The sequence below is a fragment of the Salvelinus alpinus genome, chromosome 12 (genome assembly GCF_045679555.1).
Source record: "Salvelinus alpinus chromosome 12, SLU_Salpinus.1, whole genome shotgun sequence".
NCBI classification, from domain to species: Eukaryota; Metazoa; Chordata; class Actinopteri; order Salmoniformes; family Salmonidae; genus Salvelinus; species Salvelinus alpinus.
The window spans coordinates 12,265,629-12,281,763 of record NC_092097.1 but is presented as its reverse complement, the minus strand read 5'-3'; the positions used below and the strand labels follow the sequence as shown (position 1 = coordinate 12,281,763).

At 39.3% G+C, this 16,135-nt stretch overlaps 1 protein-coding gene across 3 annotated transcripts in view; it reads left to right on the top strand.

Moving 5' to 3' along the window:
* The window catches only part of LOC139535553 (contactin-4-like), a 182,015-nt gene that overhangs the window by 145,729 nt on the left and 20,151 nt on the right, over positions 1-16,135 (top strand). For all 3 annotated transcript variants that reach the window (XM_071335060.1, XM_071335058.1, XM_071335059.1), the window contains exon 12: positions 460-587. In XM_071335060.1, coding sequence (XP_071191161.1) covers positions 460-587 — 128 coding nt within the window. The remainder of the gene's footprint in view (positions 1-459; positions 588-16,135) is intronic.

Sequence of the window (16,135 nt, the reverse complement as noted above, 5' to 3'; positions counted from 1 at the left end):
TTTGTCACATTTTATCACTTATAAAAGAACACAGCGCAATTAGAAATGTTTCTAAACTTTCCCAGTCACAATAGTTATATTTTAAGTGTCATATTCAATTTCTTTGAGTGGCACGTCGACATACAAGGACAAAAGTAGAGAGGAAGTTTATATGATCAAATACAGTATATAATCAAAGATTACATTTCATTTCAATTAAGTTATGTAATTAAATTATGTTAATTCCAATCAATGCATGATATAGACATTTATGTTTTCCATTTTCTGAAGACATTGCAACTGCTAGACTGATTGCCTTTCTCTCTGGGGAACGCCCATGCTTAATGATGATGAACAATGCAAAAAGTTAACCTTTAAATTGACAATTGAAATTCACAGACTGCAATAAAAGTGGGAAAGAAATGTGGTCATGCAATGTTAGTGTCTGTAACACAATCTTTCTGCTTTTTCTGCCTGCAGAGTTTCCATTCTGGACAACGGAAACCTCCGGATACAGAATGCAACCAAACCAGATGCAGGTCTTTACACATGTGTGGCACGAAACCAGTTTGGAGTGGCAAGCAGCTCCGGTACTCTCATGGTCAAAGGTAAGCCTATTTGTCTTTGTCTTATACTGTATGGGATTATTAAGTCTTTAAATAGGGTTGTGATTTCTCATAGGATACAACTAGTGAATTTATCTTGTGACAGACTGTTCACAGGAGATTTGGTTCTGGGTTTTGAGATTACTACAGTCCCTAAGCCTTTCTCCTCTACACATAAGTGACGGTATCAATGGGTTCTTGCACTTAGCGCTCATTAAGAAACAGAGTTGGAGGTTGCACTGTTGCCCTCACTGCACTGTTGCCCTCACTATGTGCTGTAGTGAATGTTCAGCACTGTCTCTAGACCTCCAGACCAACCAGATTAATGGTACAGTAAAAGCGTAGAAGAGATGAGAAGGGGAGTAGTGTTTGTTAGATCATCTGTAGGAGTCAACCCGTGGGACTGCAGGTCGTGTTTCTGCTCTGTTGCTGTGACTTATTATACTTCATTAAATATGAATGGGAGGCGGGTGTACGGTGCTGTGTATTGGGTGGCTTTGTTTTGTGCATGCTGCTGTTTTTACTGTCCTGCTGCTGTGAGGGGGGATGATATTCTCACCAGGTTTTTCATCGCTTGGAGTATTGGTGATTTTCTTCCCCCTTTTTTTTGCGTTAACTTTAACCCTAACGTGACCTATGTTTTCAGAGGTCAGGTCTGGTCCAGTTGTGTTGTGATATGATTTTTTCCCCTATAATTGCTTTCTTTGTAGGTGGTGTGTTTTGCCTGTCTACAATTTAAGAGCTATTGATCCCTCATCCCACATGAATGTCCCCAGGGATAAAAAGTTGTCAGTTAGGTCTTTGATTCACATTCCAAAGTGTCTGATATTGATCTTATTGTACATGAATATTACAATTGATTATTGGAATGAGATGAGTGTTAATGATTGTCTCATTATTATACTGTAGATCAGTTTTTCTGTGCCATTGTATTTATTAGGGGTTCAAGCAGCGAAGCTGGGTGAAACCCTTTTGTATTTGTTGGTGTTCTTATTATTATTCCATAGGGGAAATTTCACATGCAAATTCCTGTGAAATGATAAAACTTCCAAGGTTGAGACTTAACAAAAAAAGATAAAGGGCCAAGGGCCACAGCCTCTCAAGTAATGGCATGTCAATTGGCCACATGGGGGCACTATAACAAGCAATTGAAGATGAAAACTTTGAAAAGTCATGCCCCTTACCCCTTCAGACCTAGAATCCTGAAATTTGGTACAGAGGTCAATTTCCTTTCAAGGAACAAATTTGCCTGGAGGACCCATAAGGTCTACCATGATGGATATTCCGCCATTTAGAATTGTTCTAAAAATACTTAAAACGCTACTCCTCTGGCACCGAATGACCAATCTACACAAAACTGTATATGTGGCATCTATGTATTAAAGTCTCGCAGCTCATTATTTTCCAGGCTAGTAGTTCAAACAACATGCCCAATACTGACCAATAAACTCTCACGTGGGCGTGGTCTGGCACATAAATACATAAATATCTGGCATGGTATTGTAACACACTCGATACACATGTTCAAAACACTATCAAGACTCAACAAATGCAACCACAAAATGGGCACATATTTATATCTCTTGATCTGTTTGAGTCAGAGTCATGAAATGTGGCCCACATGCTCAGGGATGTGAGTCTAGCTAACCTCTAGGGCACATATGTCAGAGTCAAGGCCCGCGGGCCACATCCGGCCCGCGAGAAGGTTTTTTACGGCCCCTGGGATGATCTTGATTTATTATTAGAACCGGCCCGCAGACCGCAGCAAGCCGGCAGCCCGCAGATCTTTTACACGCACCAATACTACATTTCCCACAATGCAACGGTGACGCACCGAGCAGTAGGCTGCTTCATTTCAATATTTATTGGCACAGCAGTCGTCAGCATCACAGTAAAATTAACTTTCAGATACCCATCAAAAATGGCAAAACGGAAGGTGGACACTGAGAACCGGGGGTTTCAAACAAGGTGGGAGTCGGAGTATATGTTCACGGAGGTAGCTGGAAAACCTGTGTGTCTTCTGTGTGGAGAAAGTGTGGCGGTACTGAAAGAGTATAATCTGAGACGACATTATGAAACGAAACACGCGGACAAAAACAAGAATATGGACATGGAACAAAGGCTACAAAAGGCAGAGGAATTAAAACGAGGCCTCAAATCTCGACAGGCTCTGTTCAAAAAAGCCAAATCACAAGGCCAGGCTGCTGTCAAGGCCAGTTTTATTTTGGCAGAAGAGATCGCTAAATCAGCCCGGCCATTTACGGAGGGGGATTTCATCAAAAACTGCATGATTAAAGTTTGTGACGAAGTTTGCCCAGAAAAAAGGCAACTCTTTTTAAATGTGAGTCTGAGCAGAAACACGCACTTTATTTTATTGTATTTCAATCCAATTATATTTTAAAAATATTTCAGTTGAGTGGATGATAGAAAATTGCTATTATTGTTTTTTTCTTTGAAGTAAATTTAGCCCACTTTTGCTAAAATAGAAAATATAGGCTACTGATGGTGCCTTGAATACCGGTTTCTTTCATTTAATGTTCATGTTATGGGGATTTTTATATAAAGGAAATTTGTCTTTTGTGTCTGTTGAAAATTAAAGATTACTGACAGAGCCATAAGAAAATATTGCTTTATTTATCTGATCATATTGGAATATATTTGTTAGGTTTTCAGTAGGTTCAATTAGGTTCACTAGACTATATGCGTCATTTAAAAATTTTTCAATGAACATTCGAACAGTCCGGCCCTCGGCTTGTAGCTAAATTTTTTATTTGGCCCTCCGTCCATTTGACTTTGACACCCCTGCTCTAGGGTATGGTTCTGTTTGGCCACATGGCGGCGCTGTTGGATGGCTGCTTGCGGCTATATTTTAAGTTGGAATTGGAAAGTAGAGTTGGCACCTTTTAAACTGGCAAAAACTGGACAATTTGCCAGCACCCCTTCTCTTTTCAAATGCATAATGTTTCTTCTTATTCGAGATTGAACATTGGGGGTTATTTAAACATTTGACCGTGACGCAATGGCAGAAATCAGACGGTCTGAGTGAAAATCGAACGTGACAACCCTTGAGTCAGTATTCAGTGAAAACGAACCTTATAACACTTTCCCACCCCTTGACCTCAGCCTGGTATATTGCTGATGGTGAATTGCACTATTGAAGACACTAGGGGATGCGATTTGATCATGTCTCAATTGATAAAGCAATACAGAGAAGTTTTTAAAGCAGTGCGATGAGAAATGCTATATGTTTTTTCTCCCTTTAAAGTTTAATGCTGGGTTTCACAGAGCATTGAAGACAAAGCCGCTGCTGTGGAGTACTCTGTCATGTTTGTTCAAGGGTTCAATCCATTTAATTTTCTTCCCTCTGCAACTTAGAGATCTCCAAAGCCCTTTGAAATGCAGAGTAAACAGTAAGGTCCTCTGTTGAAATACCTTTTGGAATTCCCTTGCGTTTTAGCGTTGCAAAGTGGTTGCCTGGTGGAAACACTGGTGAAACACACAATCGCCTATTGTGGCCTCTAACGAATCTCAAATCTGCAATTATTTAATGATTGATTGTAACTGCATGAGGTGTCCTGATAGTACCTGCAGATTATGCATGTTACAGCCTGTTCACTAACATCGGGGTACATAAGGTAATGAATGCTCACATCCAGCATAAAGTCATTTCCTCCACACCAGCTGTGTCTTCTGTAAATCACTGTCAGGCCATGTTTCCTTATCCCGATTAATAATAAAACATAGATTTCATATATTATAAATGCTAGAAAGTCAGCAGTCAAGGATGTGGAGCGAGAGCTTAGAGTGCACCTTGCCACAGACAGCTTTCTGCTGATGCCTTACAACAAACCCTCATCCACTGCCTGCCCCGCTCATTTTATCTCCAGAGTCATCTGCTACCACAGAAAACTGCAATGACCCCGCTTTAATTGAGTGAAGAAATTGAAACATATATCAGTAATTTCACCTAGATATATGGCTATGTACAGTTAATTGTTGTTAAATTTACAGCATTACATTCTGTTTGACATAATGAATTGAATGTTATTTTTTACACAAAATAGAGCCCCTTTAACCCCCCCCCCCCCAACAGCTCACTGTTCTGAAAGCTTGTAAACGTCACTCTGGGTTCAGGTTGATGGCCCATCTATGATTTCCCAATCTGGCTCTAAAGAAATATGCATGTGTGTCTATATACTGTGTAAATATGCCCAGCTGTTATTCTCTCATTATTCACGTGAAAGGCAATATATGAGCTTTATTTGACATTCTCCCTTAACGGTTTACTTTCCATCATTATGTGATGGTTGCATTCTTGGGCTGATGTACAAATGTTCTCATATATGATCTTGTGCCTCTCTGTCACAATCAATACTGTAGGGAAAATGGGACAGGGAAATGTACATGCACTATTTCTTTGAGAATTGGAAACCTGTTTAGTTGGAGGAATTTCCGCAATGAGAGCAGCCCTTATGGGAGATGACAGCAGTTTATTCAAATTGACTGTGGCTATATGAATACTGAAAAATACCTGTCACAATGCATTTATTTACCGTGGATGTGAATAAACCACCTAGACAACAGCAGAGGAGCAGTCACAACAGATGAACCCTGTTAATGTCCCCATTAGTTCAACACTGAGGGGATATTAACCAGTGTAATCAGTCTTGATTAGGAAATGGACTCTCGGAATGTTGATTGCGGTGGAAACTGAATATTGCAATTAGTAATTACAGCTGGTCAATGGCCTCAAAACTCTTTACCTCAAATGTTGAGTTCACTCCTTTGTTGATGTCTGAGATGGCAATTCATTTTCTTTTTCAATAATGTGATTTTCTATTGCGAGTTGTCATCGTGTCACCTTTCCAATTACATTTGAGGGTCCTTTGTTGTGACATACATGCTTTAAAAAGGATTGCTTGGATCAGCAGGTTATCACAAAAGTCTAAAACTAAATTCAGAGAGGTGGCAGTGGTCATTGCCTTTGTCACTTCCAGTGGTGTGATTTTTCATAGGTGAAAGATACATTGTCTGAACGATTTATTCTGTGCTCTTTCAGGCAGATGCGAATTACAGGGCGGCCAGCGCGGGGCTACACCCCCCTGAATGAAAGATGAGCCCCACTAAATGCAACAAAAGTACATCTTTGGGGGGTCTCTAAATAATGCTAATTGAACCATTCTCCTATTTGTTTAAAATGCAATTGTGTACTGCTACTATACAGTTGTAAATATGAAAAGAAAAGCTTATTCCAAATTAAACCAACACCCCTTCTAACATGTTTAAAAAAAAAAATTTTTTATCCCATGTCATTAGTTACCAGAACCATAAAGTCAAAATTGGCTATATCATAAAAATGTATGAAAACAAAAATGTGCTTTTTAGTCTTAATTTAAGGTTAGGGGTAGCCATAAGGTTAGCAGTGTGGTTAATGTTAGGGTTAAGGTTTAGGTATAAAATCTGATTTTAAGAAGATACATTGTAAATATAGCCTGGTTTTAGCCATAAATATGATTAATAATTGTGGCTGTGGTAACTAGTGATGACCTCCCGGGACACTCAATTAATTCAGGCTACAAGAGTGTAGGCCTAAGGACAATCGCCAAATGTGACTTTTTGGTGTTTTGTAACAGATGTCTCTTTCCATTCATCAAATGGCGTGTGCACAGTGCATTGTTTGGATGCTGGAATTATTTTGGAGTGGACAAATATACGCAGCCTTTTTTAAGTGATTTGTTTGACAATCAGATGAAACATCATGATTGGTTGTGTTCATGCCAAATTAAAAGTGAATACATTTTTACCGTTAAATTACACTATTACACATAAAAAAATATAGAACCCCACAAATGTCACGGTATAATTCACACTCTGCTTTCAGGAGTTGTGGGAAGAGTTGTTTCTAATGCACAATCTGCAATGAGTCAGTAGACTCATACAGCGATGATTGCTGATTTGTTGAAGCCAAAGGAAAATTAATGGCAAATGTTACAAAAAGCATACTGTGCCTTCAGAAAGTATTCTTACCCCTTGACTTATTCCAAATTTTGTTGCAGCCTGAATTCATCCAAAATTCAGCCTGAATACAAAAAGGATTACATAGATTTTTTTTCTCACCCATCGACACACAATATCCCATAATGACAAAGTGAAAACATGTTTTTAGAAATGTTTGCTAATTTAGTGAAAATGAAATACAGAAATGTCTCATTTACATAAGTATTCACACCCCTGAGTCAATACTTTGTAGAAGCACCTTTGACAGTGATAACAGCTGTGAGTCTTTCTGGGTAAGTCTCTAAGAGCTTTCCACACCTGGATTGTGCAACATTTCCCTGTTATTCTTTTCAAAATTCTTCAAGCTTTGTCAAATTGGTTGTTGATCATTGCTTGACAACCATTTTCAGGTCTTGCCATAGATTTTCTAGTAGATTTAAGTCAAAACTGTAACTCGGCCACTCAGGAATATTCACTGTCCTCTTGCTAAGGAACATCCTGTGCATATTTGGCCTTGTGTTTTATGTTATTGTCCAGCTGAAAGGTGAATTAATCTCCTATTGTCTGGTGGAAAGCAGACTGAACCAGGTTTTTCTCTGGGATTTTGCCTATGCTTAGTTCCATTCTATTTATTTTTTATCCTGAAATACTCCCCAGTTCTTAACGATTAAAAGCATACCCATAACATGATGCAGCCACCACTATGCTTGGAAATATGGAGAGTGGTACTCAGTAATGTGTTTAAATTGGATTTGCCCCAAACATAACGCTTTGTATTCAGGACAAAAACTTTTTGCAGTATTACTATAGTGCCTTGTTGCAAACAGGATGCATGTTTTGGAATATTTTTGTTCTGTACTGTCAATTAGGTTGTTTTTGGTCCATCCTCAGTTTCTCCTTTCACAGTCATTATCTAACTGTTTTGAAGTCACCATTGGCCTCACGGTGAAATCCCTGAGCGGTTTCCTTTCTCTCCGGCAACTGAGTTAGGAAGGACGCCTGTATCTTTGTAGTGACTGGGTGTATTGATACATCATCCAAAGTGTAATTAATAACTTCACCATGCTCAAAGGGATATTCAATATATATTTTTTGCCATCTACCAATAGGTGCCCTTCTTTGCGAGGCATTGGAAAACCTCCCTGGTCTTTGTGGTTGAATCTGTGTTTGAAATGCAATGCTCAACTGAGGGACCTTACCGATAATTTTATGTGTGGGCTACAGAGATGAGGTAGTCATTCAAAAATCATGTTAAACACTATTATTGCACATGGAGTGAGTCCATGCAACCTATTATGTGACTTCTTAAGCACATTTTTACTCCTGAACGGGTTGAATTATAGCCACGGGAATTAGGGGTGCTGAGGGTGCTGCAGAATATCCCCTCTGCCAAAAAATGTACATTATTTTTTCACAGAAATAGTGCACTGGGCTTTTCTAGTCTCGTATTAGCAGAATGATATAGCCGTCTGTGGCGGGGCCAGCTATGTTAAATTATTGCCCAGTTTAGCCAAAAAGAAAGCACTGAGCCATTATAGATAGAAGACAGGGTCCTTCCTAGTTAGTCATGACTGGCAGAGATAATGGAGTGGTTGGACATGTCAAATGATGAGTCCTGATTGGTCTGTCATGTCACAGGCGTCTGTCTATAGAGAGAATCTTTGCTACTGCCAATTTTTGGAAAGATACAGTGCCTTCGGAAAGTATTCAGACCCTTGGCTTTTTCGACATTTTGTTAGTTTTTTTTTTTATCCCCCATCAATCTACACATAATGACAAAGCAAAAACAGGTTTTCAGAAATTATGCACTTTTTTTAAACCCTGAAATATTACATTTACAAAAGTATTTAGACCCTTTACTCAATAATTTGTTTAAGCACCTTTGGCAGCGATTACAGCCTCGAGTCTTCTTGGGTATTATGCTACAAGCTTGGCACACCTGTATTTGGGGAGTTTCTCCCATTCTTCTCTGCAGATCCTCTCAAGCCATGTCAGGTTGGATGGGGAGAGCTATTTTCAGGTCTCCCCAGAGATGTTCGATCGGGTTAAATTCTGGGCTCTGGCTGGGCAACTCAAGGACATTCAAAGATTTGTCCCAAAGCCACTCCTGCGTTATCTTGGCTGTGTGCTTAGGGTTGTTGCCCTGTTGGAAGGTGAACCTTTGCCCCAGTCTGAGGTCCGGAGTGCTCTGGAGCAGGTTCTCATCAAGTATCTCTCTGTACTTTGCTCCATTCATCTTTGCCTCAATCCTGACTAGTCTCCCAGTCCCTGCCGCTGAAAAACATCCCCACAGCATAATGCTGCTTCCACCATGCTTCACCATAGGAATGGTGTCAGGTTTCCTCCAGATGTGACGCTTGGCATTAAGGCCAAAGAGTTCATTCTTGGTTTTATCAGACCAGAGAATCTTGTTTCTCATGATCTGAGAGTCTTTTGGTGCCTTTTGGCAAACTCCAAGCGGGCTGTCATGTACCTTTTACTGAGAAGTGGCTTCCGTCTGCCACCCTACCATGAAGGCCTGATTGGTGGAGTGCTGCAGCGATGGTTGTCCTTCTGGAAGGTTCTCCCATCTCCACAGAGGAACTCTAGAGCTCTGTCAGAGTGACCATCGAGTTCTTGGTTAAGGCTGACCAAGGCCTTTCTCCCCCGACTGCTCAGTTTGGCCGGGCGGCCAGCTCTAGGAAGAGTCTTGGTGGTGCCAAACTTCTTCCATTTAAGAATGATGGAGGCCACTGTGTTCTTGGGGACCTTCAATGCTGCAGAAATTTTTTGGTACCCTTCCCCAGATCTGTGGCTCGACACAATCCTGTCTCGGAGCTCTACAGACAATTCCTTCGACCTCATGGCTTGGTTTGTGCTCTGACATGCACTGTCAACTGTGGGACTTAATATAGACTGGTGTGTGCCTCTCCAAATCATGTCCAATCAATTGAATTTACCACAAGTGGGCTCCAATCAAGTTGTAGAAACATCATAAGGATGATCAATGGAAACAGGATGCACCTGAGCTCAAGTTCAAGTCATATAGCAAAGGGTCTGAATACTTATGTAAATAAGGTATTTCTGTTTTTTATTTGTAATACATTTGCAAAAATGTCATAAAAACGGTTTTCGCTTGGTCATTATTGGTTTTTGTGTGTAGATTGATGAGGATTTTTATTTAATTTAATCAATTTTATCATAAGGCTTTAACGTAATAGAATGTGGAAAAAGTCAAGGGGTCTGAATACTTTCTGATGGCACTGTATCGCTATAGACAACTGCAAAAGTGTTGCTAGAGCTCTCAGAAACATTGCTACCCTGAATTTAGCTGGCGCTACTGACAAAGCTCGCTCGGGAAAAGTTTAAGTAGACAGACTACTTTCTGGAGTACAATGCCATGTCGACTCACATGCATTTATATGTTTGGGTGGGGTGGGGATAAGGCTTAAGAGGGTGTGAACAATGTTGAATAGGCGTAAAGAAAGAATAGTTCTCAATATTCCACTTTATTTGGAACGGCAGCCAGACAAAATTAAACGGGACTATTTATATAATGAATATGAATTCTCGGGGCAGAAATGATAAAATATTAAAGCATTGGACCTCTCACTAAAGGCTTCAGTTAAATCCGAACTGGTTCTCTAGCAGATTAGTAAGAATGGCTCACCCCGTGTTCAAGAATGGCCTTTTTCCCTTCATTCAGAATACAACCTCTCATTTTCGGTTATTTGAAAAGGAAATAATCTCCAAAATATCACCATTTTTAAAACAAGCAATAGAAAGCTGATTGCAATTATAGTTTAATCCAACAGAAAAGACTGAACAAATATTAGAAAAAAATATTATGTTTAAACTCAAATATACTAATTGATAAAATACCAATATTTTTATTTTTTATTTTTTATAAAACAGTATAATCTTTGTAAATTATATAATAAATAGCACTAGTGGAGTTGTCACACATCCAGGTAACAAAAATATATTGAAAAGTCTGCTCTTTGCAAAATACAACCAACTGATTGCAGCATTAATGCAAAAATGGAGGAGGCCAAAGTGGAAAGGGGAGAATGTAAGGAACTTGTCTGTCGGTCCTGAATTAAAGATCAAAATTGTCTGAAGATAATTGTGATAAATAAAAAAGTATACCAGTTTCATTTAAGGATGAAAAAATTGAAAGCTGCACCATAAAGGTTGCAAAATAGTTGGGAGATTCTCAATGTACCGATTTCATGGCACATGGTTTATGAACTGATTCACAAAATCAGTTAAATTGTTTTTCAATTTAAATGATATACAAAATTCTTGCAGTAAATAGAATGTTATATGTATGGGGGATACAACCATCCCAGCTCTGCAGATTTTGCTACAAAGTTACAGAATCATTAGATCACTTGCTTTGGTACTGCCCATATGCAGGTTTGGGTAGGTTACTTTATAAATGTAATCTGTTACAGTTACTTTGTAACCAAAATTGTATTCAGTAATGTAACTTTTGGATTATCCAAACTCAGTAATGTAATCTGATTAGATTTTGTTACTTTTAAATTACTTTCCCCTTAAGGCATTAGAAGAAGACAAAAATGTATGTTACCAATTGAACAACATCTATTGCAGGATAAATCAATGTTAAAGTTTCCCTAGCTGGCCATGTATGGATGTTCAATTTTACTTTATTGGGTTGGTTATGTAGGCTTCTTCTAACTTATCGCTTTCTACTACATATAATAATACGATTCAATTATATCTTTACATTAAAAACCAAAGTCTATCAGAATTTCAGTCATTGCAATAAATGTTATACCCCTTGATCTTCAAGAATAGGACTTGGAAATATGGAAGTATAGATTAGCCAAATTGTTTTACCTGAGCATAACCCCAAAACGAAGGACTTTTTAGCTGTTGTTTATGATTTTGTTGTCATGGAGGACTGATTGGGCTCATTGATTTGAAAAATAAATGCTGGCTCATGGAATGGCATGCTTTGAGCACTTTTGAAAAGTGCTATTTACACGTGAAAAATGAATGCCATGTGCTGCATTTGCTATAGGCCTATTGTTTACCTTTTTGTTGGTGACACTTTGATATCTTGATAATATGCAGCTGTTTAAAGGGCAAATCCACAGATGAAACAATAACAAAATGGCCGCAGAGCCTCTGTTTTGGTAAAAAGCTGAGGGATGGGCCTGGAGAAATGAACAGTAACCTATCTTAGATTAAAAGATAGAGATAAACAAAATTATTGTTTTAACCATGTTATGAGGCAATACAGTGTCTGTTTACATTTACAATGTTTACAAGTACTGAAGAAAAGCAAGCTTATATTTTGAGTTTTCATGGAGTATGACAGTTACACTAAGCTCATGAGGCATTTTATAAGTTCTATTCTTTAGAATAAAAAAATATACAGTACCAGTCAAAGGTTTGGACACACCTACTCATTCCAGGGTTATTCTACATTGTAGAATAATAGTGAAGACATCAAAACTATGAAATAACACATATTTAATCATGTAGTAACCAAAAAAGTGTTTAACAAATAAAAATATATTTTCTATTTGAGATTCTTCAAAGTAGCCACCCTTTGCCTTGATGACAGCTTTGCACACTCTTTGCATTCTCTCTGAGGTCCAACTCATCCCAAACCATCTCCATTGGGTTGTGGAGGCCAGGTTATCTGATGCATCACTACATCACTCTCCTTCTTGGTCAAATAGCCCTTACACAGACTGGAGGTGTGTTTTGGGGCATTCTCCTGTTGAAAACAAATGATAGTCCCACTAAGCGCAAACCAGATGGGAAGGCGTATCGCTGCAGAATGCTGTGGTAGCCATGCTGGTTAAGTGTGCCTTGAATTCTAAATAAATCACGGGCAGTGTCACCAGCAATGCACCCCCACACCTTCACACCTCCTCCTCCATGCTTCATGGTGGGAACCACACATACAGAGATAATCCGTTCACCTACTCTGCGTCTCACAAAGACATGGCAATTGAAACAAAAAGTCTAAAATTTGGACTCATCAGACTAAAGGACAGATTTCCACCAGTCTAATGTCCATTGCTCGTGTTTCTTGGCCCAAGCAAGTCTCTTCTTATTATTGGTGTCCTTTAGTAGAGGTTTCTTTGCAGCAATTTGACCATGAAGGCCTGATTCACGCAGTCGCCTCTGAACAGTTGATGTTGAGATGTGTCAGTTACTTGAACTCTGTGAAGCATTTGTTTGGTTGGAGGCTGGTAACTCTAATGAACTTATCTTCTGCAGCAGAAGTAACTCTGGGTCTTCCTTTCCTGTGGCGGTCCTCATGAGAGCCTGTTTCATCATAGCGCTTGATGGTTTTTGCGACTGCACTTGAAGAAACTTTAAAAGTTCTTGACATTTTCTGTATTGACTGACCTTCATGTCTTAAAATAATGATGGACTGCCGTTTCTCTTTGCTTATTTGAGCTGTTCCTGCCATAATATGGACTTGGTCTTTTACCAAATAGGGCTAGCTATCTTCTGTATACCACCCCTACTGTACCTTGTCACAACACAACTGATTGGCTCAAACACATTATGAAGGAAATAATGTCCACAAATGTGACCCACCACCTGGATTCGAGCTTATGCCGCAAAAATGTTAATGGTGTTTTTTACATTGGATAAAAGTAGAGGCTCAGAGCTACAAAATGGTATATTATACACTGCATTTTTGAGGAACAATGGGAAAGTAATTCTGCTTTGAAAGTTGACACATGTGTAAACTCACTTTTGAGAAAATGTCCTTTCAATGTTTTGGTATCTAGTGAAGAGCTCTTCTTTGTCTACACCCATTCATCATCGTTCACACCCCCTTAAGCTTTAGCCCCACCCATCTCGTTTCGCTCTCGGAGCGTTCAGAGCGCATACCTGATGCTCTGGCCAATGTTCTGTTTACCTCTGGATAACAGGAAAACAGCCTAACCAGCTCTGCTGGCAACAATTTCATTACGCTTTTTTGCCGACGTTTACTGACACCGGCCTTATTCAACGGGTGTTGCATACTTTAGCTAAGACCTGTAACTAGCTAGGTGAACAAGGAACCTAGCTAGATAAACAACGTGTAAGATCACACACGTCACGTAACGTTAGCAAGCGAGCCAGCCAGCTAACGTTAGCTAGTTAAACAACAATGAACGTAGTGCCAAATCATGTTGTTACTGCCCTGCATGAATCTGCTGTGAGCTAACCAACCATGTACAATGTTAGCTAGCTAACATTAGGCTCTAACTAGCAAAGCAAATTGCTCTGGGATACGAATAATAACGTCACCTAGGGAGCCAACCAGCTAACTTTAGCTAGCTAACCGTACACTTTAGCTTAAGACATGTAGCTAGCTAGGTAAACAATGAACCTAGCTTGGTAAACAATGTGTAAGATCACACACGTCACGTAACATTAGCTAACGAGTCCGGCAGCTAATGTTAGCTAGTTGAACAACAATGAACATAGTGCCAAATCATGTCATTACTACCCTGCATGAATCTTCTGGGAGCTAACCAACCAGGTTCAATGTTAGCTAGCTAACATTAGGCTCTAACTAGTAAGGTAAACGGTTCTGGTATACGAATAATAATGTCATACATGTAAAAAAAATTTTTTATATATGGTGGATTGGAAATGATGCAGACAATTACGTTGATAGAAGTCACAATCTATCTGCAGTATTAAAGCTGATCTACCCCCTAAAAAGCGAGTGTGAATCTCAGCAAAATCATTCAAGAGCATTTTTCTCATACAGTACTTGTCTCCTTAAGCTGTCTTTATGCTTCACATGCGTAGATCTACACACACACATGTGCACTTGGGTGGAGTCGGATTTTTGGAGCAACGCACACGTTTTGGCTGATCCAGACTCCCAAATAACATTCACAAGGGGGCGACAGAGGTTTTCTTGTTGTCTTCTAATTTGTGTTGAAAGCAAAAGAAGAGTAACGTTCTCGTGTTGTCTTCAAGAGTCTTCCTCTTGCTAGCTAGTTGGCTAAGCATAGCCTGCAAGCTAGCTAGCCTTTTAGCTTCGCACATCTCATTGTGAAATAGTCGGGTTGATAATTTAAAAAAATATGCCCTAGCAAATATTCTTATACTTGCCATTTTAACCTACAATATTATCCCAGTTTGATATGCTGCTTGAATGTATTCACTCCCAGCTAGCAGCTGTTTTTACAATTTCAAAATAGCCTAGAATCACGTTGTTATCACTACTATATTTTTGGGTGATTCTAATAAGGATACAATGTTGTTTGGTTTACTGTGTGAACAGTTACTGATATTATATTTGGTTATCGATGCAAAATAGGCTACTTGATGCATGGCCTATACAGTATATATATAGTTCAGAACAAGGAACCGAGCGAGTTGGTGGTAAAATACAGCTTCATAGCCTACACAACACTGCCCCATGGCTACGCAATGAATTACATTTTGCATTCCAAATGTCATGGGGTGCAGGAATGGGGCACCAGGCTGCCAATCATTACGCACACCTGTTACCATCGTTACACGCACCAGCGCTTCTTTGGACTCACCTGGACTCCATTACTTTGTTGATTGCCCGTCCTATATCTGTCTGTTCCTCGGTTTGATCCCTGTGTCAGCATTATTGTCGTTATGTTTCCCCTGTTCAGACGCTGTCCTTGTTTGTTTCATGCCGGTTATTTATTAAATGTTCACTCCCTGTACTTGCTTCTCGTCTCCCAGCGTCTGACCTCACACGTTGCTACGCTCCGAATTTTCCATCTCCGTAGGGTATAAATTGGCCTTTAGTGGCATAACATGTTTATTAACTTTCAAAGCAGCATAACTTTCCCGTGTTTCCTCCAGCTACAGTGTATGATATACCATTTTGATGCTCTGAGACTACTTTTAAAAAGTGTGAAAAAAGAGAGGAGAGAAATACAGCCGCATATCTTATCCGCAGATACAGTAGCTACAGATGTACTGTTATAGACGGGATGAATAGAGTGTTGAGAGCAGCTCACTAGAATATGTCTCTTTATTTGCACAACGTTTGCTCACTAACCACCAATGCTCCATTGTGGTTTGTCCTTGAGAGAATCCTTTTTGTCTCTTGAGGAAAATGTTAAGTATCCATGTTGAATGGCTTTAGAATCATTTGTTTGCTCTGCATTGGTAAAGGGCTTTCTTTGTGTTTCCTTGATCTAAAAGGCTGGGAAATTAAGATTTTAGTTTGAACTATATATTTCTCGCAGATACCCTATAAGAAGTTTGTCACGCCCTGACCTTAGTTATCTTTGTTTTCTTTATTATTTTGGTTAGGTCAGGGTGTGACATGGGGGATGTATGTGTTTTGTCTTGTCTAGGTGTTTGTATGTCTATGGTTGCCTAGATTGGTTCTCAATTAGAGGCAGCTGTTTATCGTTGTCTCTGATTGGGAACCATATTTAGGCAGCCATATTCCGTTGGGTATTTCGTGGGTTATTGTCTATGTGTAAGTTGCCTGTGTCTGCACTTATTGATTATATAGCGTTACGTTCGTTTGTTATTTTGATAGTGTGTTTAGTGTTCTTCGTTTCGTTAAATAAATAAGAAGA